We start from the raw sequence: 26,380 nt of genomic DNA on the forward strand, positions 1-26,380 counted from the left end.
TTTGTTGTTTGTCACTTTAGTGATCTTATAACGAATACTTTGAAGTCCATATTCTTTATCGTGTATCACCATTGAAGTCTTTATTCAGTTTTTGGTGATCAGAGATTTCCTTGAATGCCTGAAACCAATAAATCTGTTCTGTCTTGGCCTAGTGGCCCTGTGTGTGTTGGGACACGGTTTCAGTACTCAGCCAGGAAGGTTATAACTCTGCCTTAGCCTTCACTTTATACTTTTGCATAGCTAGAAGGTCAGACAGAGGTGAGAGCTTAGGCTATTTTTAGTTGTTTCTAAGTATGTGCCTAGTGCACCATAAACATATGGCCTTCTAGGCTCTCCGGGATATGTCAGTGCTTTGCAAGACTCCTATTGACATCTTATTCCCAAACTTCTCCTTTTAATTGTTTTTGGGTAGCTTATTGTTTGCTTCAGTTGTTTCCATGACCTCAGGCAGCCACAAAGTTAAAACATTTTCTAGTAATGGTTTCTCAAACATGCTCCCAAAACCTTTCTCTCCCCTCCAGGTAGAAGCCTTCTTTTAGCACTAGGCAAGAGTCAGGGAACCACCACTTATGTCTGATAATGGTTGGTTTGGGGGAATGAGGCTTTCAAAGGCTCCAATTCAGTTTTGGTTGCCCTGGTGGTTGCCAGGCTGACTTGGCAATGAAGGGACTAAGAGAAGTTAAAACTCCACAAATTGCTGCTCTTATCTATATTGTGTCTTTTCTCCTGAGTAAGTGCTTTCTGGATTATTGTTTAGTTAATTTCCAGAGTTCCAAAATAGTTGATTCTGATAATTTTTACTAGTATTATTTTGTTATGACCAAATAGTATGCTTTGTATTATTTTATTTCTTTTAAATATAGTATACTAGTAGCTTGTTCATGACTCAAAATATGGTCTCTCAGGCGAACGTTCATGTGCAGCTGAAAAGAATGTGTATTTTTCTGTTTATGAGTAGATATTGGACGAAGTGGGGGGTCTTCTTCCCCACTGGGTACTCCTGGGGGATAGAGTTTTTACAATATCCTGAGAAAAAGGATTTTCTGAGACTTGGATGGGAGAATGAGTGATTTTTATTTGTGTGGAATTAAATCCCTGTGTTTCCTTTGAAAGTCCCATTTTCCTTTGTCCAGTTATAGAAAAAGTATAGCTGGGTTTTTCAGTAAGGCTTAGAAGCAAAGCCAGTATCCATAGTTTCCTTTCCATGTTGGCGCTGTGTCCAGTTCAGCATCAGGCTAGCTGTAGTCATTAGTTTATCACATGTGGGAAAATGCTAAGGAGCAGAGTGGAAGAGCCCCACAAACCAGAAGTTAAGCACAATGTGCCAAAAGCACAAGAGGGTGAGTTTCCTTGTTCATGGAATCAATATCTTCCCATAATCCCAAATCTTCATGCCTTGCAATGGCTGTGCCCATTCTGGCCAGCTACCTCTGTTCCCAGATGTGATTGATAGGCAAGTATCTTCCCTGTCACTCCAACTTTACTGGGCATCTTCCCTTTGTCCAGTCCACTTCCCCCAATGTTTTGCAGGAAGCATGTCTATAATGTCTGGCCTTCCCTTTGCTCCTTTTCTGTTATTAATAACTAGGGGCCCAGTGCACGAATTCATGCACCTTGAAAGGAACTGTGGGCCACGAGGCTGCAGTAGGCATAGGGGCGGGTCTTGGCCCATTCTCTATGCCCCTGCCTGGCCCCTCCCGCTGCAGCCCTCAGTCCCCTGTCTGCTGGCAGCCCTGCTCCCGCTGCCACAGCTCCCATGCACTGATGGTGCCACCCCACTTGCTCCTGCTGACAGCACGGAGCAATTGGGGTTGGCACCAGCAGCAAATGTGAGCGGGGCTGGTGCTGTCAGTGGGTGCTAGTGGCGGCTGCTGCCCCGATCACCCCTCAGGAGCAAGGGAAGGTGAAGAAGCCCTCAGGGGCGATCAGGGCCGGCGGCTTCCACTCACACCTGCTGATGGCACCAGGTGAATTTGGACCAGCGCTGGGCACCGGCAGCAGGTGCGAGTGGGGCTGGCGCTGGGAGTGGGTGCAAGCAGCGGCTCCGGTGCCAGCAGCAGGTGCGAGCACTGGGCAGGATTGTGGCATGTGGGAGCAAAGAATTTTCAGTAACCACCAGAGGCTTGCCCCAATGACAGTGACCGGCGCCCAGCCTTGGCCTGGTGCCCCCGCTCACCTGCTCCACCATCCCACCGTGGCCAACGCCTACCATGTTCTGCACACGCCCCCTGGTGGTCAGCACACGTCATAGCATCCGGTTGTTGCATTGTTCTGCTGTTCTATTTTCATATTAGCCTTTTATTATATAGGATTAGCTAATTATAGTTGTATCCAGATCAAGTTGGTTGACAGTGTTGGTAGAGGAATGCTGAAGTATCGAATACTGTCATGCAACCTTTGGAGATATTCTCTATATTCTAGCTTCCATTGTTGCTAATGAATTTTGTTGCCTTCTCATGTGTTCTTCTTTTGAAGTAATTGGTCCTTTCCCCCTATCTCAGTGGTTGGCAAACTGTGGCTTGCAAGCCACATGCAGCTCTTTGGCCCCTTGAGTGTGGCCACAGAGTTTCAATCGCACTGTACGTGCGCACCCGCACGTGGTATTTTGTGGAAGAGCCACACTCAAGGGGCCGCAGTTTGCCGACCACTGCCCTATCTGATGTTAAAGTCTTCTGCTTGCTATGGGCATTCTCTAGTTTATAGTAAGATGAAAAATGAAATCCTTTCATAAACTTCTTTGTATACATTGTGCTTCATGTATCAGTTTATTCTTTTTTTTTTATTAACAAGCTTTTGAAAGTTTGTAGCCCCCCTACCCCCAAATATTGCCTCTTTTAACTTCTCTCTTTAAACTCTCTTTCTGGCTAGGAGTTAGGCTGTGCTTACTCTTTATTGTAGTAGTTGTATATTAGAATCAAAAATTTCTCTAGTGTCCTTGCTTTTATTCTCTGTTGTCTTTGGGTTTTCCCAGAGACTCTTTAAATAGGGTCCAAGGCTTGCAATTACTTGAGACAGAGTCCTGTAGATTTATGATTAGGTCTGTCTTTTAGCGAGCCTGAGCTGGTTTTACCCTCACCCACATTAGGATACAGGGACCTGGAGTATAGGGTATTTCTCTTACCCCAGGTTGGTTAAGTTTTGGTAAAATCCTAAATGATCATATTCTGGTAAATTATTTTCTTTGTGGGTAGGACTGTTAAAGAGACATTACATTCCCCCTTCCCCTGCAAGAAAAGGCAAAACTTTTCTTCAGTCTTTAAAAAATAGATGTATTTTTTATTGATTTCAGAGAGGAAGGGAAAAGGAGAGAGAGATAGAAACATCAATGATGAGAGAGAATCATTGATTGGCTGCCTCCTGCATGCCCCCTACTGGAGATTGAGCCTGCATCAAACCACTGCCTAGCTCACTGATGGCGAACCTATGACACGCGTGCCAGAGATGACACGCGAACTCATTTTTTTGGTTGATTTTTCTTTGTTAAATGGCACTTTAATATATAAAATAAATATCAAAAATATAAGTCTTTGTTTTACTATGGTTGCAAATATCAAAAAATTTCTATATGTGACACGGCACCAGAGTTAAGTTAGGGTTTTTCAAAATGCTGACACGCCGAGCTCAAAAGGTTCGCCATCACTGGCCTAACTCAAGATATAGCATTTTTGTCATCCTGGAACAGTTCCTTTTCCTACTTTTAAGGATTTTGCAAACTAAGGCTTTTGTAGAGTAATTTTACACTTCCACCAGCAATTTGTGAGAGTTCCAAGTACTCCACATTTCTTTCTAACACTTTGGTGGTTAATATTTTTTAATTTTAGCCCAATTGCTGGGTGGGTGTTGCATTAAAGATTTTGTTTGTTTAATAGGTACAACCTTCATTTCTGGAATTTCTATGTTTTTTGTTTTTTCAAATCTGTTTACAAGGCTGCTCTTGCATGTTTATCTTAACAAATATCTCCTTTACTAGTATTTCTTAAGAGAATATAGATATTGTTAACAATAGCTTGTTTTTCGGTATTTGATAAACCTGTACTCCTAGTACTCAGATATCCCTGATCGGTATCATAAAAAAATTACTTTCCTCTCAGAGTTTACTAACTCATCTTGGTAATAGTTTTTGTTTTGTTTTTTTTCACATGAAATGTCTTTTCTTTTCTCATATGTAATACAAATATTCCAACTAGGATGACCCTCCCTTTTTTTGTTTTTTTAATCCTAAGCCGAGGATATTTTTTCCCATTGATTTTTAGAGAGAGTGGAAGGGAGAAGGAGAGACAGAGAGAAACACCAATGTGAGAGAGACACATCCATTGGTTGCCTCCAAGGCCGAGAGCCTGCAACCAAGGTATGTGCCCTTGACTGGAATCGAACCCGAGACCCTTCAATCTGCAGGCTGATGCTCTATCCACTCAGCCAAACCAGCTAGGGCCTCCCTCTTTTTCATATCACTCATTCTTTCTCATACCAGCCTTTTTTGTTTCTCAGTTAAAATACTGTCTTTAAAGATAAAGGTAGAACCTATAAGGGTTACTTCAAGTTCCAAGTTGTGATATTATTTCAGAATTTACTAAGATTAATATTTATATGCTATGTGTCTATGTATACATGTGATTTTGACAAACATAAATTATAGGGGATATAATTAGTGAAATATAAATAGTGAAATATGGAAAGAAATAACTTGAAGTTTTTCTTTTTGAATATCTTAACAAAGAGAGTGTTTCTTTAAATTCACATTTCTTTACATTTATGTTTAGATTAAGTATAGTAAAATTCACTGTCAAAAATAATTTTTTTTTATTATGTACATTTGTCTGGTCTTACTGTTATATGTCTTACAGATTGTACTTTTGTCTTCTGCTTTAGGCAATCCTTTATCACAGGATATTCTCAATTTATACCAGGACCCAGATGGAACCCGAAAGCTACTGAACTTCATGCTTGACAATCTTGCAGGTAACTATTAATGACAAAGCAGTAAACTCTACAGATATTACCATCGACTAATATGTTGCTTAAGAGCATCAGACCGTTTTTTTTTTAAAAATCCTCACTTGAGGATATGCTTTTATTGACTTATGGAGAAGGAGGAGGGAAGAGAGAGAGAAACATTGATGTGAAAGAGAAACATTGATTGGTTGCTTCTCCAACTGGCAGGGTATGTGCACTAACCAGGAATTGAACCCACAGCCTTTCAGTGCACAGGACAGCACTCCAACCATCTGAGCCTTCAGGGTACAGGACAAAGCTCCAACCAACTGAGCCACACCAGCCCGGGTACATCTGATCATTTTTTTTATAAGCCCTTATATGTTTGGAATTTCTGCCAATAGTGAATAGGGTAGTGGGACATTGTTCTTTTCTTATACTGATTGGTTTCTGTTTACCAAACAGTATGTAAGGAGCTGTAGTTACATTATCTCTTTTAATCTTTCTAAGAACCTAGGAGGTAGGAATTTTTACTGGTTTTATAGGCAAATTCTGAGATTCAAAGAATAAAGCAATTTACCCAAGTAAACAGCTAATTAATGACAGAGCCATGAACCCAAGATTGTCTTGCTTTTAATCACAAAGATACATAATTACCAGTTTGAATTTGATGCAGATTATGTAGAACTAACATTTTTCATGAATGAGATGTGACTGGTTTGATTCTCTACACATTTGTGAAAATTTTACTAGCAGGATTTTAATTAAGAACACCAGATTTATATTAGTCAGATAATATATTCCAAATGGAAGTTTTTTTTTATAAGAAGGCTATTAAGTATTTGACTTTTTTTTTGCTTAAGACTCAAAATATGCGTACATATAGAAATGCTACTAAATTCAGATTTTTAAAAAATAATGCTTTTCTAAAATATAGAATCTTGAAATAGCTAGAGAAATCTAGATTTCAGCAAAGAGACCATTGTCACAATATTTGGCTATACTTTTGGAACTTCTCTCCATGATAGAGGACACTTACATACAAAATTTTTTAAAATAGATTTACAATAAGGTAAAACCTGATTAATAACTAAATAACTAGAGGCCCGGTGCATGAAATTCGTGCACTCAGGGGGGGGGTCCCCCTCAGCCCGGCCTGCGCCCTCTCGCAGTCCGGGAGCCCTCAGGAGATGTCCGACTGACGGATATCCTCAGCACTGCTGTGGAGGCAGGAGAGGCTCCCACCACTGCTGCTGTGCTCACCAGCCATGATCCTGGCTTCTGGTGAGTGGCACTCCCCCTGTGGGAGCACACTGACTACCAGGGGGTGGCTTCTGCATTGAGCGTCTGCCCCCTGGTGGTCAGTGCGTGTCGTAGTGACTGGTCCTTCCACCGTTTGGTTGATTTGTATATTAGCCTTTCATTATGTAGGATGTTTGGCTATAAAGACTAAAAGTTTTGATAGGAGAGAGATAAATTTATTAGAGAGGTATTTTTAGTAAAAGTTTAAGAGTATTTGGCTGTATACATATTATGTGTATGCTGTTTCCTTCTTGCTTTAAAATTAAATATCTCTCATGTCTATGACCCAGCAATATGGGATGTGTGTGGTTTGTCTGTGAGTATAATTTTCAAGTTTTTCATATGTTTTAGATATAAGCTATTTCTTGGTCTATATGTTGCAGATACCTTCTCCCATGGTGTTGTTTGGTTTTTCACTCTCTTAATTTATCTTTTGATGAACAGAAAAAATTATAATATACTTAAATTTGTTGATCTTTTCTATTAAGGTACTACCTTTGTGTCCTCTTTAAGAATTTTTTCCTACCTCAGGCTCATGAATGTATTCCCCCAAGTTATTATCCAAAAACTACATTTCTTACTTGTAACATTAGGAGCTATAATATTTTTGGCATTGAAGTTTGTATAATACAAGAATCAATTTTTATAACTTTTTCATATGTAAATTAAATTGACCCTGAGGTATTTATTGAAAAACTGTCCTTTCATTACTGTTTTTAGTGCCATTTTTGTCATATATCATTAATGTATGTATGAGTGTGTTTCTAGATTCTGTATTCTCTTCTATTAGCCCTTGTGACAGTGTCTTAATATGGTAAAACATCTTAAGATTCAGTAGAGTAAGTCTTCCCCCTTGATTTGATTCTAGTCTTGGCTAGTTTTGCCCCATGCTGCTTTTACCTTGATTTTTCATTAAAATTTTTAGAAATGGCTCTTCAAATTTCTTCACTCCCCCAAAATATAAGGATTTTTATTGAGAATATATTGAATTTATATATTGCTTTGGAAAGAATTGGCATTTTTGCCACACTGGGTCTTCTATCAATCCAGAATATTCTTTTATTTATTGTGCCTTCTCTAATTTCTCTCAATATTGAGGTTTAGGTTTTTGTGCAGTAAGTGGTCTTGTGTATTTTTTATTACATTTATTCTGGGTATTGACTTTTTGATGCTCTTATGAATAGTCTTTTTGAAAATAGGTCTTAATGATTATTGCTGATACAGAAATACAATTTGAGTTTTGTATATTTATTGGTATTCAGCCACCTTGCTGAGCACTTTCTAAATGCTTTTGGTAAGTACAAATTCAGCACTTTGCTAAACTCTTTTTAATACTAATCTATTTTTGTTTCAATTTATATAATAGTACCATTTGCAAGAAATGACACTTTTATTACTCTTTCTAATTATTATGTCTTTTATTTCTTTTCCTTGCCTCATTGTACTTGCTACCACCACCAGTAAAATGCTAACTAAAAGTGAAAATGAGCATCCATCTATAATTTAATAATTTGTTAACTTTTAATAATTCATGACTAATTATGATATTCATTGTAGTTTTCATATACATAACTTTTATCAGGTTAAGGAAGTTTTCTATTTCTAGTTTCCTAGGAGAGAGTTTTATTTTTTAATATGTATAAATATTGCATTTTATCAAATGCATTTTCTCTATTGAGATGAGCATATAACTTTTGTTCTTCATTAATTTGGCAAATGCAGTGCTTGTTTTTCATGTTATACCACCTTTGTATTCTTGGAATAAATACAAATACTTTATAATATATTATCATTGTTATATATCCCTATATTCAGTTTATTAATACTTAGGATGTTTGGCATGTAGGTTTGCGTGAAATTGGCCAGTATTTTTCCTTTCTTCAGTAACCTTGTCAAGTTTTTGTTATTAAGATTATTTGGCCTCATAAAATTTATCAAGAGGGATTGTCTCATTTTCTATTATTTGGAAGAATTTATGCAAGGTGGGTGTTCTTTCTTTCTTAAATGTTTTTAGAATACATCTGAGCCAGATCTTTCTTTGTAGGTAGTTTTCTTTTTTTTTTTTAATACATTTTAAAAAATATATATTTTATTGATTTTTTACAGAGAGAAAGGGAGAGAGATAGAGAGTGAGAAACATCGATCAGCTGCCTCTTGCACATCTCGTACTGGGGATGTGCCCGCAACCCAGGTACATGCCCTTGACCGGAATCGAACCTGGGACCTTTCAGTCCGCAGGCCGACGCTCTATCCACTGAGCCAAACCGGTTTCGGCTGTAGGTAGTTTTCAATTACTGATTTAATTTCTTTAATAACTATAGTACTGCTTTGATTCTCCATTTCTCTCTATCAATATCTGAAAGTTATATTTTTTGGTAATTTTTCCATTTTATCTAAATCTTCCAATTTATGGTTATATAGTTGTTCAGAATATGTTTTTATGATCTTTTAAAGTCTTTTGACAAATAGTGATAATCTCTTTTTCATTCCAGATATTAGTTACTTGTGTTGCCTCTATTTACTTCATGCATAGTCTTGCCTGGAGATTTATCAATACTTTCTTTGGGAAAAAAACCCCACCAATTTTTGGCTTTGTTAATTCTGTTATATTTTTTTAGTATCAGAATTTTCTTTATCTTTATTTCCTCCTTTTGCTTTCTTTGGGTTCCATTTGCTGTTCCTTTTTAAACTTTCTAATACCTAAATAATTAATTTTAGACTTTTTCCCCAAAAGGAGTTATTTATAAATATTTCTCTAAACAGGGCTGTTAGCTGTGTCCCACAAATTTTAATTTGTATTATTTTCATTATCATTTAGTTCAGCATTATTTTCTACTATCTCTCATCATTTCTTCTTTGACTGGTGAGTCATTTAGAAGTTTCTTTATTTCCAGGGAAGTTGTTCTAGTTTTCTATGTCATTGACTTCTGGCTTAATTCCATTGTGATCAGAGAATATACACTGAGTGATTATAATTTAAATTTTAAAAATATATATTACCCAGCACATACTTTATTTTCGTAAATGTTAAGTATGCACTTAAAAAGAATGTGCAGTCTATAGTTGTTTGGTGCTGCAATCTTTACATATTAGTTTGTTAATTGCTTGAATGCATTATAAATACTTAATGATTACTTGGTTTTTATTCATTATTGATAGAGCTATGTTAAAATATCTCCCTTTTATTGTAGATTTGGTTATTATTGTAGCTCTTACAATCTTTTAATTATATATATTGAGGGTATATTTTCATTTGTTTCATCTTTCTGGTTATTTGAAACTTTCATCATCATGTTCTTCTTACTTTGAGTTTCAATTTCTTTGTTAAAGTACTTATTTTTTTTGTTGATTTGTTTTCTGAGCCCATTAAATTGCCTGTCTGTATTTTCTTGCATCTTGTTGAGTGTTTTCAGAACTGCAATCTTGAATTCTCTGTCATTTCCGTCACATATTACCATGTCCTTAAGTTTGTTGACTGGAGATATTTAGTTTTCTTTTTGAGCTGTCTTGCTACCTTTGTTATTCATGGTATTTGATGGTTTCCTTCTCTGTCTAGGTATCCAGTAGTCTGCACTGAATCACAAGGTTGTTGTGTGTGTGTGTTTTTGTTGTTGTTGTTGTTGTTGTTTTGTTTTGTTTTTAAGTTCTCTTGCACTTCTTTGGCTTTTCAGGTCCCTGCAGAGTGATGAAAAATGGCCTGTGCTTGATGGGAAGGGGGGCGCCTCCTTGATTTCTTAAGGATAGTTTCATTTAATACAGAATTCACGGTTGATGCTTCTTTTCTTTCAGCACTTGAAAAATGTTGTGCCAGTTTCTCTGGCTAACAAGTTTTCAGAAAAGAAACACATTGTTTCTTTACAGGCAATGTGTCATTTCTCTTTGATGTTTTTGAGAGTCTTTGTCTTTAGTTTTCATCAGTTTAATTACTAGTATAATGTGTCTTGGTGTGATTTGTTTGAGTTTATTCCGCTTAAAGTTTGCTTACCTTCTTGAATTTGTAGCTATATGTCATTTACTAAATTTGGGAATTTTTAGTCATTATCTCTTAAGAATACTGTTGAAATTTATGTGCTTTCTCTCCTTTTTCTGCACTATGACGATATGAATCTTAGAGCTTTTGTGGTAGTCCCACAGGTCCCTCAAGCTCACTCCTTCCCCCTGTCCCAGTTTATTTTCTTTTTATTTATGTTGAACAAATTCTGTTGATTCTTAAATTCCCTCATTTTATCTTTTTAAATCTTTATTATTGTGCCCTTCTGTGAGTTTTGTTAGTTTATTGTATTTTTTCAGTTCAGTAATTTCATTTGGGTCCTATTTACTTATTTATTTATTTATTCATTTTCACTTTGGAAGACGCTTTAATTTTTAGGCAAACAGAAGTAAAGCACTACATACTAGGGTATCTAGGACCTTGGAAGGGTCGTGAATTGGAGGCATAGCATATGGGGTGTGTCCTTGCTCTTTCTGGGCACCAATGTGGCCTTTGATCTTGGCCATGGTGAAAACTCCTCTGCCCATCCAGGTGGCTGTTCTGGCCACCAAGACATGATTGTCCAAAAACTCAGGTTTTAGTAATGAGGCCGATGACCCAGATGTCTAGGCTTCGTGCCAAAGCATTGTTTCTTTTATAAATAACACTTAAAATTCTCCTGGTTCCGGGGACCTGATGTCCAAGATCAAGGTGTTAAGAGGATTGGTTCCCTCCGGAAGGCTCAGGAAAGAATCTGTTGCAGGCTTTGCTCTGAGCTTCTCAAATGCTTAGTGTTTATTAGTTTGTGACTGCATCGCCCTAATCTCTGCCCCTGTCATCAGATAGCTTCTGAGAACCCAATTTGGTCTTTAAAAAAAAAATGTCACTTATGCTTCTTTGCTGGGGTTTTCTGCTTTTTTTTCTTCTTGCATTTATTTCAAGAGAATTTATCATTATTTTCTGAAACAGCTTTATGATGGCTGCTCTAAAATCTCTGTCAGATAATTTCAATATCTGAATGATCTCTGTTGGCATTTGTCTTTTCTTATGTATGTTTTTCCTGGTGTTTGGTATGACCAGTGATGTTCAATTGTACCCTGGATATTTGGAATATTATGTTAGGAGACTCTTGATTTTTTTAAAATCTCAATTTTAGCAGACAGTTGCCCAGTTTCGTTTTATTTATTTTTATTATTTCTTTTAATCTTTATTGTTGAAAGTATTACATAGGTCCTCCTTTTCCCCCCATTAACCTCTTCCAGCCCTCTCCCGTCCTCCACCCCCACTCCCTGTTTAATTTTAGCATGTAGGTTCTGTCAGCCCTTCCAGACTTAGGTGACACCCCTAGTATGGACAAACCACATCCAGTGCTTCTGACCACTGTGAGATCTCTCTCTTGGGCTCTGCTAGCATTGTTGCCATCAGCAACATTAATTCACCCACATTGCCGAAGAAGAAAGGAATAGAGAGGAACTATAAAAATAGCTGGTAAACAATTAAGAAAATGGCAATAAGTACATATCTAACAATAATTACATTAAAGGATCATAAGAAACTACTGTGAACAATTATGTACCAACAAATTGGACAACCTAGAAGAAACAGATAAATTCCCAGAAATATACATCCCATCAAGTCTGAATTATGATGAAATAGAAAATCTCAAAAACCTTCCAACAAACAAAAGTTCAGGACTAGACCAGTGATGGCGAACCTATGACACGCATGTTAGAGGTGACACGTGAACTCATTTTTTTGGTTGATTTCTTTGTTAAATGGCATTTAAATGTATAAAATAAATATCAAAAATATAAATCTTTGTTTTACTATGGTTGCAAATATCAAAAAATTTCTATATGTGACACAGCACCAGAGTTAAGTTAGGGTTTTTCAAAATGCTGACACAACGAGCTCAAAAGGTTCGCCTTCACTGGACTAGACAGTGTCCCTATTGAATTCTACCAAATATTCAAACGAAATTTGACATCATTCTTTCTCAAACTCTTCCAAATAATAGAAGAGGAGGGAACTCTTCCAAACTTACTTTATGCTGTCAGCATTCCCCTAATACCAAAACCAGACAAGGATGCCACAAGATGAGAAAATTACAGGCCAATATTCTTTATTTTTTAAAATATGTTTTTATTGATTTCATTCTAGAGAGGAAGGGAGAGGGAGAAAGAGAGAGAAACATCAATGATGAGAGAGAATGATTGGTCGGTTGCCTCCTGCACGCCCCCACTGGGGATTGAACCCGCAACCCGGGCATGTGTCTTGACTGGGACTCGAACTGTAACCTCCTGGTTCATAGGTCGACGCTCAACCACTGAGCCACGCCAGCTGGGCCAGGCCAATATTCTTGATGAGCAGAGATGCAACAATCCTCAACTAAATGTTAACAAATGGAATTCAACAATACATTAAAAGATCATACATCATGATTAAGTAGGCTTTATCCCAGACGTGTAAAGATGGTTCACCATCCACATTAACAAAATGAAAGATAAAAATCAAATGATCATCTTAATAGATGCAGGAAAGCATTTGACAAAATTCAACATGTATTTTATGCTAAAAACTCTTAAAGTGGGTATAGAGGGAATGCACTTCAATATAATAAAGGTCATAAATGACAAGCCACAGCTAACATTATACAAGTCAAGGATACTCAGTCTCACCACTTCCATGCAGTGTAAAACTGAAAGTCTGAGCCAGAACAGGTAGGCAAGAAAAAGAAATAAAAGGCATCCAAATTGGAAAGGAAGAAACTGTCACAATTACAGATGACATAATATTATATCTAGAAAAATGTAAAGACTTTGTAAAAGGGAACTCTTGTGTATTGTGCTGGGACTGTATATTGGTGGAACCACTATGGAAAGTAGAATTACCATATGTTCCAGTAATTCCACTTTTGAGTATTTGTCCAATGAAAATGAAAACAGTAACTCAGAAAGATATCTACATTTTTATGTTCATTGGAGCATTTATAACAACCAAGGCATGGAAACAGACTGTCTATAAATGGATGCATAGGTAAATAAATTACAGTATATGTACTGGTATATGCACACAATGGAACATTAGTCATAAAAAGAATGAAATCTTATTTGCAACAACATGGGCGGGCCTTAGGGACATTATACTATGTGAAATAAGTCTCAGAAAGATAAATACCATATGATCTCTCTAATATGTGGGGGAGAGGGGATAAGCTCATAGATAGAGAAAACCCATTAGTGGTTGCTAGAGGTAGTGAGGGGAGATACGGGTGAAGGAGGACAGAAGGTAAAAAGGAAAAATATATGTTGCATTATTGAGCAACAACAACATAAAGGGGTAGGGAATAGATCAAATACTCAAAAACATAAATTTTAACAGAAATTGGAATATATTTAGAATTAAACAACAGTAAGCTGTATAAAGGAAAATTATATGGGTAGCAAGATGAGAATTGAATGAAAATGTATACCGTGGAACTCTTGTTTTGTTTTTTCTGTTTGGTTTTTTTTATTTAGGAACAAATATAATATTTAGTGTATTTAAAAAAGTGAGATTGAAGAAAGTCTGAATACTGCCTGGAGATTTGATATTTAGAAAGCACTGTTAATTTGTTTTTAGATGTGATAATATTGTCATCAGTAACTTTTACAGATACATACTAAAACATTTATTGAAGACATGAAATGTCTGTGATCAGCTTTAAATAATCTATGTGTAGGGAATAGATTGAAGTATAGATGAATCAAGATTGTTCAAGGGTTTATAATTATTGAAGCTGGGTAATGGATATTAGAGATACAGTACATGATGCTCTCTACACCTTTGTATATGTTAGAAATTTTCCATATCAAAAAGTGGAATTAACAAACAAGAGCAAAGACTTCATAATACAATACAAAATAAGTAGATTTTTTAAGTATATGTCACTCTTGAATATATTCTCATTGTAAAAAAATGTTAAAATTCCTGTTAAGACTAGAATTTCCTTTTACCACTATCTTTAATTCTAGTTTTATCGATGTAAATCAGGGGGTGGGGGAACGTCCGGCTGAGGGCCATATAAGGCCTGAGAAATCATTTGGTCTGGCCCTTCCAAAGTATTAGGGGTGAGTTAAATGTTTGACTAAATATAGCAGGCTAATTTTTTCCCCTTTATTGATTAAGTTATTACAAATGTATCTTTATCCCCCCAATGTCCCCTCATCCCCCCAATCCTGCCCTCACCATCACCCCCTGTTGTCCACATCCATTGCTTATGCTTATATGCATGCATACAAGTCCTTTGGTTGATCTCTCCCCTTCACCCCCACCCTCCCCTACCTTCCTTCTGAGATTTTTGTTTGTTTTGTTTTTATCATATTGAAACAATTATATTCTCCTTTTTAGTGCTTTTCCCTTAAGTGGTTTTTTTTTGTTTGTTTTCAAAGTGAGTATTTTTTTTCCCCTTTATTGAATAAGATATTACAAATGTGTCCTTATCCCCCCAGTGTCCCCTCATCCCCCCAATCCTGCCCTCACCCTCACCCCCTGTTGTCCACATCCATTACTTATGCTTATATGCATGCATACAAGTCCTTTGGGGAGGGGAGAGTTGCTACTACTGCTTCGGGCGCCGCGGTGCACCTTTGGAGGTGGAGGTCTGCAAGTCTGCGGGTGGGGCAGCAGGATTTTGGAGTGGCTGCTGGGTCACGGGCAGTGTCCAAGGCCTGTCTGGGTGGTGGTGCTGATGAGTTCTTAGAAGAGGTTGCTCTCCCCTTCAAGATGGCATGGGCTCCGTGCCCGAGTCCCGCAGTCTGGGCCACAGGCTAATTTTTAAGTTGATAATTTTGTATGGCCCATGAATGATGTTATAAATATCCAGATGGCCCTTGGCAGAAAACAGGTTTTCTACCACTTATGTAAATAAACATACTTCTAGGTTGAGTGTGTATTCTTGTAGACATTAACATCCAAAAATTATACCAGTAGAAATTTTATGGTATTACTTTTTAAGTATGTTTTAAAAACTTTTTCTAATAAATCATATCTTATTATATTTTTCTCCTTTTTTTTGTACTCAACAGTATTTTAAAAAATATATATATCTTTATTGATTTCAGAGAGGAGAGGGAGAGAGAAACATGAATGATGAGAGAGAATCATTGATCGGCTGGTTCTTGCACACCCCCTTCTGGGGACCAAGCCTGCAACTTGGGCATGTGCCCTGACTGGGCATCTGTGACCACCTTGTTCATAGCACTGAGTTACACCAGCCAGGCTCAACAGTATTTTTATATATCTTTTCACTTTAGTATACATGTATCTAATCTTTTTTTTTCTTTAAATGAACTCAAGCAGCTTTGAGTTTTATGGGTATTAGCCATTTACCATTGTTTGAGCTATTATAAACAATGGTATAATGAATATCTATTTGAATACTGCTTTATGCAGATAGGACTGATCCCAGGAAATAGAATTTTTTTTCACAGGGACATGGATGTTTTAAATTTTAAAAGATGATTCACTTAGTCTTCCCAGATAGCTGTACCAGTTTTTATTCCTATCAGTTGTACATGTAATTATGTGTTTCACCATATATCATCACCCATGGATATTAGTAAAATTAAGTTTTTTTGTTAACCTGGATAAAAACATGCTATCTTATCTTTTTCTGCTTTCTAATTACTGATGATATCATCTTTTCCTGTGTTGTTAGCTCTTCGGATATTTTTAGTGAACACTATGCATTTTACTTATAGTGATGTAGTAGTTAACTGTATTATTTTAAGATTTGGGAAGCACCAAAATGTTGACATCACCTTACTTATTTTGTTTTGAGAATTTTCTTGATTTATACATTTTTAACCGCTTGCTAAGGATCTTAATAGCTAGAAAGTGTCTTGTGTACCTTCAGTGTATTTGTATATCGGGCTTTCGTTTTTGAGATAGTTGCCATGATTTTGACATGACACTCCTAGCAGGCATGATTATTTTTCACATTTCAGTGTGTTGAACTAGCTGAATGGTTTGCTTGTCCTATATAATAAAAGTGTAGTATGCAAATTGTCCCCTCGACCAGGAGTTCTTCCGGGAGTTCGGCCAGGGGGGCGGGGCAGGCCAGGGGGAAGGGAGGGAGGCCCTGCTAGGGACCCTACCAGTGCGCAAATTTCATGTACTGCACCTCTGGATAATAACATTCATCCCTTTCCTGGCACTATATGGAATATACAAAGTAATGGCAATTCCATTTTTTGAAAAGTAAAGATGCTAAAACAGGCATCCTTTAGATAAAGTTTTGACACAAGTATGGTTAGTAAACTGACATTTTTTAAGGTATTTGCATGAAAATTTTTGTGGCTGAATGGAGATGGTGTATATTTGTTTTAAAGGAATACATTTCTCAGCCACTAAATAACCTGGGCAAATAACTTGCATCAAATTGTTGTGTAATTGAAAATGTTTTTAAAAGGAAGAAGAAAGGTGGGTAGTTAAATCTTAACTTAGTGCCCAGCCAGTGTGGCTCACTGGTTGAGCATCGACCTATGAACCAAGTGGTCATGGTTCAGTTCCCCATCAGGGCACATGCCTGGGTTGCGGGCTCAAGGCAGCTGATAAATGATTCTCTGTCATCATTGATGTTTCTGTCTCTCTTTCCTTCTCCCTTACTCTCTGAAATCAATCAAAATATTTTTTTTAAAAAAGGAAAAAATTTTAACTTAGTGAATTTTCTTTCATCTGATTGTTGGGTAGTATTTAGTTCCATGGTATCGATAACTATATCTGAGCACTATAACCAATGCCTTTCTTTTTTCTGTACAACCTAGTTCTAATCTCTTGCTTTGCATAGACATTATAAAAGAAAGATTTAAATTAGGAAATGAAAGCCCCATTAGAAAATGTATTAATTTTATTATACATTGATATGTGTTTTTTTCTATTTTAAAGAGATTTGAATATTTTAGTTCATCAATATATTGGAACTCTACATAGCTTTGATTTCCCTGCAGAGAACAAGGCTGAGTCAATGTGTAATTAAGACATAAGAACCTGGTTAAATTTTTAAATAGGTACTTTTCATAAGTACTATGTAAGTGGAATTGCCAGTGAGTTTCCTGATATGCTTTTTTGTATATTAGTTATATGTTTTCTGCATAGCTCTTCCTAAACTTCCTTTAGCTTCTAAATTTTTACTATATTTCAGTATGTTTTTAAGTAGGCTTTTGGTTCATTACAGCTGAAGAGAAGAAAAGTTGATTTGGCATTATAACGTAAATGATACTGATTTTAGAAACATCTGAAATTAACTTACGTTAGAAAAATTTTATTTCCAGTTCATCCAGAGCAGCTTCCTCCGAGGCCATGGATTACATTAAAAGAACGAGACCAAATTCTGCCATCAGGTAAGTAGTTTTTATTCTTCCTTGACTTTTCCCAGAAATACTTGAAATGCCATTTGGGCAGTGTGATAAAATGAACAGGCCTTCATTTTATATTAGGTGAGTATAAAAATGCTGATAGATAGACTTAAAAATCCACACTAATGCTTATGTACAAGAAGCTTTCTTTCACAGTGATGTAACTCTTAGTTTTAAAGTGATTCCTTGTACTACAGCCTTCCAACTAGCATCTTCACAGCATATTGGGAGATGTAAGGAAAATGAGTAATAATGAATTTTCTTCTGTAAAATTTAAACCTACTTAGGTACTTAATCTTTCTTGAACAGGTAGACTGGTAACAGTTGTGAAAAAATAATTTAGATTGAGTCTATATTTGCTATATTAGAAACAAAATATGATATGAAGTCAGTGGTGTAGAAATGGCATAGTGTGAGCATTTGAGCAATTTAAGGATATGGTTTAGCACTTCTTGTACTTCATGAATGTAAAAAATATAAACCTTTGTCTCTTTGTGGAGACCAATATTGATTTGACATCATTTATAGGGCTCTTTACTTCTCATTAGACATTTTATGAATGGGAATTCTACTTAAAATAAGTTGTGAATTGGTATTTCTCCCAATGCCTTCTTTTTAATCACAAGTATAGTGGTTTTTATGGTATCTAATCCTATCTCATAAAAGAGAAACATGGTAATTAGCCATACCTCCGCTACCCTTCCCATTGGCTAATCAGGGCGATATGCAAATTAACTGCCAGCCAAGATGGCGGCCGGCAGCCAGGCAGCTTGAAGCGAACATGAGGCTTGCTTGCTTCAGTGACGGAGGAAGCCAACGTTCCCCGCCTGCCCTGCCGGCCTCTGAGCTTGCAGTTTGAAACATTGTTACAAATATAGAAGCTAAACAAAACCCCGTTCCCCGCCTGCCCTGCCGGCCTCTGAGCTTGCAGTTTGAAACATTGTTACAAATATAGAAGCTAAACAAAACCCCAGAAACCTGCTTTCAGCCAGCTGGGATCTCAGAGCTGGAGATGAAACAGTGTTTCGATTATAGAACCCAAACAAACCAGAAACCTGCTTTCAGCAGCCGAGGCCTAAGAGCTGGAGCCAAGCCTCAGAGCTAAAGCTGGCCCAGAATAAAAAAAAAAAAAGAAAAGGAAAAAAGGAGCGGTTGGGAGCTTTAGTCACCTGCCAGCCTGAAAACAGCCCTCAGCCCCTCACCCAGACTGGCCAGGCACCCCAGTGGGGACCCTCACCCTGAAGGGTGTGTGACCAGCTGCAAACAGCCATCAGCCCCTCACCCAGACTGGCCAGGCACCCCAGTGGGGACCCCCACCCTGATCCAGGACACCCTTCAGGGCAAACCAGCCGGCACCCACCCGTGCACCAGGCCTCTATCCTATATAGTAAAAGGGTAATATGCCTCCCAGCACCGGGATCAGCGGAGCAGCGAGGCCTCCTGGCACCGGGATCAGCGTGATGGGGGCAGCGCCCAAACCCCCTGATCGCCCTGCTCTGTGCCTGATAGGGGGGAGCTCCCCAACCCCCTGATCACCCTGTGGCTCTGTGTGTGATAGGGTGCGGCGCCCCAACCCTCCGATCTGCCCTGCTCTGTGTGTGACAGGGTGTGGCGCCCCAACCCCCGCGCCCCCCATGAGCCCTGCTCTGTGTGTGACGGGGTAGAGCCATAACCTCCCCATCGGCCCTGCCCTGAGTGTGACAGGGTGCGGCGCCCCAACCCCCTGATCCGCCCTGCTCTGTGTGTGACAGGATGCGGTGCCCCAACTCCCCTATCCGCCCTACTCTGTGAGTGACAGGGGGGACCTCCTTAACCCCCTGATGGGCCCTGCTCTGTGCATCACAAGGTACGGAGCCCCAACCCCCCTGATGGGCCCTGCTCTGTGAGTGACAGGGGGCAGCGCCCCAACCCCATGATTGGCCCTGCTCTGTGTGTGACAGGGGGTGGCGCCGCAACCTCCCCATCGACCCTGCCTTGAGTGTGACAGGGGGTGGTGCCCCAACCCCCCAATTGGCCCTACCCTGAGCGTGACTGAGGGTGGCATTGCAACCTCCCGATCCGCCCTGCTCTGTGCATGACAGGGGGCGGCGCCCCAACTCCCCAATCGGCCCTGCTCTGAGCCCGACCAGGGACTGCACCTAGGGATTGGGCCTGCCCCCTGCCACCCGGGAGCGGGCCTAAGCCAGCAGGTCATTATCTCCCTAGGGGTCCCAGACTGCAAGAGGGCACAGGCCAGGCTGAGGGACCCCCCTCCCCCACGAGTGCACAAATTTTTGTGCACCAGGCCTCTAGTTTCATTATAAAATTAAATAAGAATTTTACTGTTTTAATGTGAAGATTAAAACAAGCACTTAATACGCATGCTTCAATAATTTTTAATGGGTAAATCATAGTTTATCGTGTACTTTTTAAGCCCTTCTGTTTGTGAGGTGTTTTTTTACGTTTTTAAATAAGAGGATTCAGAAAAAGTCATTTGCTTTGATATTGGGAAATGTGGGCAGAATAACATCTTCATGGTTCTATTTGCATTTTAATAACGCTGAGAAATATTATCATATACAATTTATTTCTGTCTTTCAGAAGTAATGTTGAAACCAGCACTGTCTAGAGCAGTGATGGCGAACCTATGACACCCGTGTCAGAGGTGACACGCGAACTCATTTTTTTGGTTGATTTTTCTTTGTTAAATGGCACTTAAATATATAAAATAAATATCAAAAATATAAGTCTTTGTTTTACTATGGTTGCAGATATCAAAAAATTTCTATATGTGACACAGCACCAGAGTTAAGTTAGGGTTTTTCAAAATGCTGACATGCCGAGCTCAAAAGGTTCGCCATCACTGGTCTAGAGCCACAGTATCAGCCTGACCCAAGAGGCATTGTGTCACTGTTATCACGAATAACATTTCTATTATCAGGATATACATTGATGGTTTGAAAAAAAGAATACCTAAGGTTTTCTACAAACCTTAAGTTAGGCAGGTTTATTTTATGTTTAGCCCTCCCTAATGTGCAATTAATTTGTTTCTTTCTGGTATTAAAAACACCATTTTCTAGCTATTTAAAGCAATCCTTTTTCTAGTATGAGTGAACATAATCTTGAAGAAAACGTTTTCTAATATTGCATACATACATTTCCATTAGAAAAAGGACAACAGAAAGAAATTTTCACTAGTATTGAACTCCCACAGTAATGTGTTTTGGGGTTTTCCTTATTGAAAACTGGTATAGATTTTTTTTTTTTTCTCGAGATGTATGCTTCCCTGAGTAGAATCTGAATGCTAAAAAAAGATATTAAAAATGCCTTTTACTTTTGGTGCATAGGGAGATGTGTATAATAACGAATGATGGTTAAGTGTGATTTATAGCCAAAAAATTATAAATGTTAAACTATCATAGAATAATTACCAAATAGTGCAAAAGGTAGCAGTATACAAAATTGCCACCAGTTGAGATCCCCAGGGGAGCACTGAACTAAGTTTCTCTTAATTCTTTTACCATTATTTGAATCTGAACCAACTTCAATCTAGTGTTACTTTATTACTTGGATTTCTCATCTTTTATTTAAATACTTAGAGACACAGTACACAACATTCATGCACTCAGGGGGCGGGGAGGTAAGGGGCCCCTCAGCCCGGCCTGCACCCTCTTGCAGTCCGGGACCCCTCGGGGGATGTCCACCAAGGTGTCCTTAGCTCTGCTGTGGAGCCTCTCCCGCCACCCTGCTGCACTCACTAGCTGTGAACCTGGCCTATGGCTGAGTGGTAGCACACTGTGGTAGCACACTGACCACCAGGGGGCAGCTCCTGCGTTGAGTGCCTGCCCCCCTGGTGGTCAGTGCGCATCATAGTGACCAGTCGTTCCACCGTTCAGTCGATTTGCATATTAGCCTTTGATTATATAGGATGTGATTCTCAACTGTGTCTGCCCATTCTAATCACTTGGGATAGTTTTTATAAATATAAATACCCAGACCCTAATATACAGACGTAATTTGTCTGGAGTTAGGGCCTTGGGCGTCAGCTGTTTGTTTGTTCTTAAAGCTCTTCAGACTGATTCTAATGGGCAGCTAGGATAAAGAATTACTGGTAAAAATCAGGGCTTTTCAAACTATGCATGTCATATGAATCACCTGAACATTTTGTTAAATTGCAGGTTTTCATTCAATAGGTTTTTGTGGAACTAAAGATTCTGCATTTCTAAGGTAGCTTAAGCCTTTTCCTTAGAGCACACTTTTGAGTAGTAAGATTACAAACCATGTTCTCTCAACTATTAGTGTGCTCACAGTCCTTTCATAGTTCAAGGGCATTATAACATGAGAATTTAATTTCAGCAGTGAACATATAACTTGGCAAAAAGGATTCTCTTATAACTAAACTTTCTTAGTGCATATTCTTGCTCAGAGCAGTGAGAGCAGTAAAAGGTCCACTGAAGTATTAAGTATGGATATTTTATTAAAAATTAATGAAATTAGAGCCTTTTGATGAGAAAGAAACTAAAAATTACTTTTGTTTAATTTATATAGAAAAGCTTTACTCAAATTCTGTGCAAAAATCATTCTTATTTAAAATTTTAATTTGTATTAAAATAAATTTTCTAAAAATTTCAAATATGAACTGTTAGTTTAATTCTAGTAAAGTTGCTTTGGTGTGATTGACTTCGGTGAAGCTTTAGTAGATACCATTTAATGTATTCTTGCCCAAAGCATTTCATAATGATGATATTTTGAGTATGTTTGTGTGCCCTGTGTGCTTGTGCACATGATAAGTACTTTAGATAAAGTTGACTAATTTTCTCCCTTTTGTCTGTTGTTTTTTTTTCTCTCACTTCTTAGCATCATTCACGGTTATGTGTTACAATGTGTTATGTGATAAATACGCCACCCGGCAGCTATATGGCTATTGCCCATCCTGGGCATTAAACTGGGAATACAGGAAAAAGGGAATTATGGAAGAAATTGTTAACTGTGACGCAGATATCATTAGTCTTCAGGTAACACAATAGAAATTGAATTGTCTTTAAGTTAAAGGTGAACTTAAAAATAATAGATCTTACTTCTGGGAGAGATCCTGTTTTCAAAGCAAAACTCAAAGGGAATTGTTTTCTGTCCTTAAAGAAAATGGACAATTTTAATAAGAACCCAAGACATTTCCACAGTGAAACTATTTTGCTAAGTACAGCATCCATTTATACTTATTTATTATCTTAAGTGAAAATAATCTCTTGCATTATTCATGTTAACAATCATCTCATCCGTAAATTATTGGTATTGCCAAAAGAGAAAACTGCAGAAGATTTGTGTCTTTTAGGAATATAAATTCGACTTTTAATTTTAAAAGAAAATTGCTTACCCACTATTGTTCCTTGCTAATAAACATTTTAAACATTTAAAAATATTGTATTATAGCCCTGGCCGGTTTTGCTAAGTGGTTAGAGTGTTGGCCTGAGGACCAAGGGGGCATGGGTTTGACTCCTGGTCAAGGGCACATACCTGGGTTGCAGGATCCCTGTCCCCGTGGGGGCACAAGAGAGAGGCAACTGACCAATGTGCTCTCTTCACATCAAAGTTTCTCTCACTCTCTCTCCCCCTCCCTCCTTCCCTCCACTCTCTCAAAAAATCAATGGAAAAAATATCCTCAGATGAGGATTAACAACAAAAAAAAATGTACCATCAATCATGCAATTTTGTCTTATTTTAAAAACCACCTCTGAAATTTATATTTCTTCTGTTTTATAACACTTCATTATAATAAATTTAACTGGAGAAGCACATTTCCATTGAAATACACATTTTATTGCTTTTTTTCAACATTTAGCTAATGAGTAGCCAAAAAAGTTTTTAGGTAAATTTTTTTTAGCAGCTTTCAAAGCATATTAAATACTTTAAAGGTGTCTTAAAATGTTAAATATTATAGTTCCACACCTTCTTTTCAGGATAGCCTGAGAAGAAATTATTATGTTGTCCATGGTTTGTATGACTTCCTGGAGAATAATAAGAAATATCTTCAAAAATTAAATTTCCTTCTCATCACTGAGAACTGACACAGATTTGCGGGGAGGAGGAGGCAAACAGAATCAGTCTTATTACTTAATTGTCTCCATTTTGTATATGTAGTAACAATAGCCTCACACTAGAAAAGTTTAGTTTGAAGGATAAAAATACCATAATATAAAAGTTTTCATACCAGTGTCACCCTAATAAATTTAATTAAAGCAAGAAATGTTATAGTATCAGAAACAAAAATTTTAAAAATTAACACCATTATTCTGAAATCTGCTCTAGGGAGTAGACATGGCTGAATATGTTAAGAATGAATTTTTCAAATGTAGGTCAGATACAACTATATGCCCAAACACTTATTATTATAAAAGTAATACTACTTTATAAAGTGTTAATTCTAGAGAAGTTGGAAATTTTGAAAAAATATAAAGAATGATGGAAGAAAACATGTAATCTCATATCCCAAAGATAGTTGCTGTGTTAAAACTTCTGAAGTGTTTCTTGTATACATTTTTATTTCACTTATTAATTTATTTGTAGGTATATTTTAAAAATAAAGTTGATATTACACTATTGACATATTTTCTTTTTTATTTATTGCCCGTAATGCACTTTATATTACTAAAATTTTTCAGAATTATTTATATGAATATACATTAATTGATTTATCGTTTTCCCTACTGTTGGACATTTAGGCATGTTATGAGCATTATCATTCATAAATCTTATCTTCAAACTTGATTTTGTCATTTGGAAGGATTTGTTAAAAACATTTTGTGGATAAAAAATAAAATAATTTAACCCAATAATTACTAAATTAACAGAGACCATTAGATTCAGGTCTCTGTTAATTCCTTAAAGTACAATTTCTTATTGATAAATTCCTTAAAGTACAATTTTTTATTGATAAATCTTAAGCTTCTTACTCTCGGGTATTAATGCTTTTCACTACAGTTGAGAAAGATAAAATAAATTTTTTAAAATACTTTTTTATATATAAAATTTATTATTTCCTACCACTTAATCTATGATATGATCAACATTCTTTGTTTAATTACCAGTTGTGAGAAAGTGAAAAATAGTGGAATGAACTCTATATTGGGAGTCAAGAGGCTTGGGACCCACTAGCTGTGTGAGCATGAGAAAATCATATAACATTTGGTTCTTTCAGGTTTAAAAAGCTGCCATTGTCAACTGGCAGCTGTTAGGAGTAAGGTAAGATAGATAATATTTGTTATGTGAATTATTTTAACTTAGTCACATCTTATTCATAATGCTGAACATTTTTATACCTTTATCAGAGTTTTCCTGTCATGTCGATGATAACTTTTCTTTCATCTCAGGAAGTGGAAACAGAGCAATACTTCACTCTCTTTCTGCCAGCATTGAAGGAGCGTGGATATGATGGTTTTTTTTCTCCAAAGTCACGTGCCAAAATCATGTCTGAGCAGGAGAGAAAGCATGTGGACGGTTGTGCAGTATTCTTCAAAACAGAAAAGTGAGTTAAGGAAACAAAGCATAATAGTGTAAAATTACTCCTTTAATTACTGCACATTTGAAATTGTTTTTGGTTTGACCTATAAAATAAATAAAAAGCTAGAAAGCAAGTGATATAAAAATTAAATTTTAAGTAAATTCATATACTTGAATATAGTGTTATAATCATATTTCCAATTATATTTTCATGAAGTAAAATATTAGTTTTGGTGTGAAAAAAGTAATTTAGTGGCTTTTAAGATTAGAAATAAGTTTTTATTTTCTTCCGTGATTTTTTTTTTTTTTTAATATATGGCCTTTTTCAGAATCATTCATTGTATGAACCTTTTCATCTTTTTTTAAAAACATTTCAGACATTTATTTAATCAGTTATTTACTAAATGAATACTGAACATTTGCTTTGTGACAAGTACTGTGGTAGTCACAAATAGACAATACAGTTACTAATCACACTCAAAGCTCTACTCTAGTAGGAAAAGGTAAGCATGTAAGAAAACCACAATAGCCCTGGCCGATTTGGCTCAATGGATAAAGCGTCAGCCTGCGGACTGAAGGGTCCCGGGTTTGATTCTGGTCAAGGGCATGTACCTCGATTGTAGGTTCCTCCCCAGCCCAGGCTTTGGTTGGAGCTCTTGCAGGAGGCAATCAATTGATGTGTTTCTCTCACATTGATGTTTCTCTCTGTCTTTCCCTCTCTCTTCCACTCTCTAAAAAAATCAATGGAAAAATATCCTTGGGTAAGGATTAACAAAAAATTTATAATAACAATTTAAAAAATAAAAAGAAAATCACAACATAATCTATATAATAAAAACCCAGTGGTCATAACGCCATAATGACCAAAGACCGGTGACCAGGAGGTGCATTGATGGGTCCTGCAGCACCAGGACTTGATGGTGGGTCCCTCGTCGCGCTGGGTCTGGGTCTTGCGCGATTTCGTGAGCTGGGCCTCTAGTGTGTATATATGTGTATATGTGTGTGTATATATATGGTAGAAAAGAAATATGCATTAAGATAAGGCAAGGCAGAAAAGCACAGAGCTTATAGAGGTGGGGAGTTAGACAATTAATTAGGACAGGATAGTAGAAAGTAGTCATCAGATATAAAGAAAACATCACCCATGTTTTTTGGGGGGCTGTTAATATAGCTGGTTACTGTACAGTCATAATGAGAATGTTATGAGTCTGCTAATTATTAAAATACATAAATGATCTTGTAGAAGCCTCTTTGCTTTAATATTCTTGAGTTTAATCTGGAAAACGGTATTCATGCTTACTTC

General features: G+C 37.2%; 1 protein-coding gene across 8 annotated transcripts in view; it reads left to right on the forward strand.

Moving 5' to 3' along the window:
• Positions 1 to 26,380, forward strand: part of CNOT6L (CCR4-NOT transcription complex subunit 6 like) — a 123,922-nt gene that overhangs the window by 66,218 nt on the left and 31,324 nt on the right. For 6 of the 8 annotated variants that reach the window (XM_059667732.1, XM_059667698.1, XM_059667722.1 and 3 more), the window contains 4 exons: positions 4,870 to 4,959; positions 17,518 to 17,586; positions 22,438 to 22,595; positions 24,906 to 25,102. In XM_059667732.1, coding sequence (XP_059523715.1) covers positions 4,870 to 4,959; positions 17,518 to 17,586; positions 22,438 to 22,595; positions 24,906 to 25,102 — 514 coding nt within the window. The remainder of the gene's footprint in view (positions 1 to 4,869; positions 4,960 to 17,517; positions 17,587 to 22,437; positions 22,596 to 24,905; positions 25,103 to 26,380) is intronic. The other 2 variants (XM_059667705.1, XM_059667713.1) reach the window with 2 other exon arrangements.

The sequence above is a fragment of the Myotis daubentonii genome, chromosome 1 (genome assembly GCF_963259705.1).
Source record: "Myotis daubentonii chromosome 1, mMyoDau2.1, whole genome shotgun sequence".
Classification (NCBI taxonomy): domain Eukaryota; kingdom Metazoa; phylum Chordata; class Mammalia; order Chiroptera; family Vespertilionidae; genus Myotis; species Myotis daubentonii.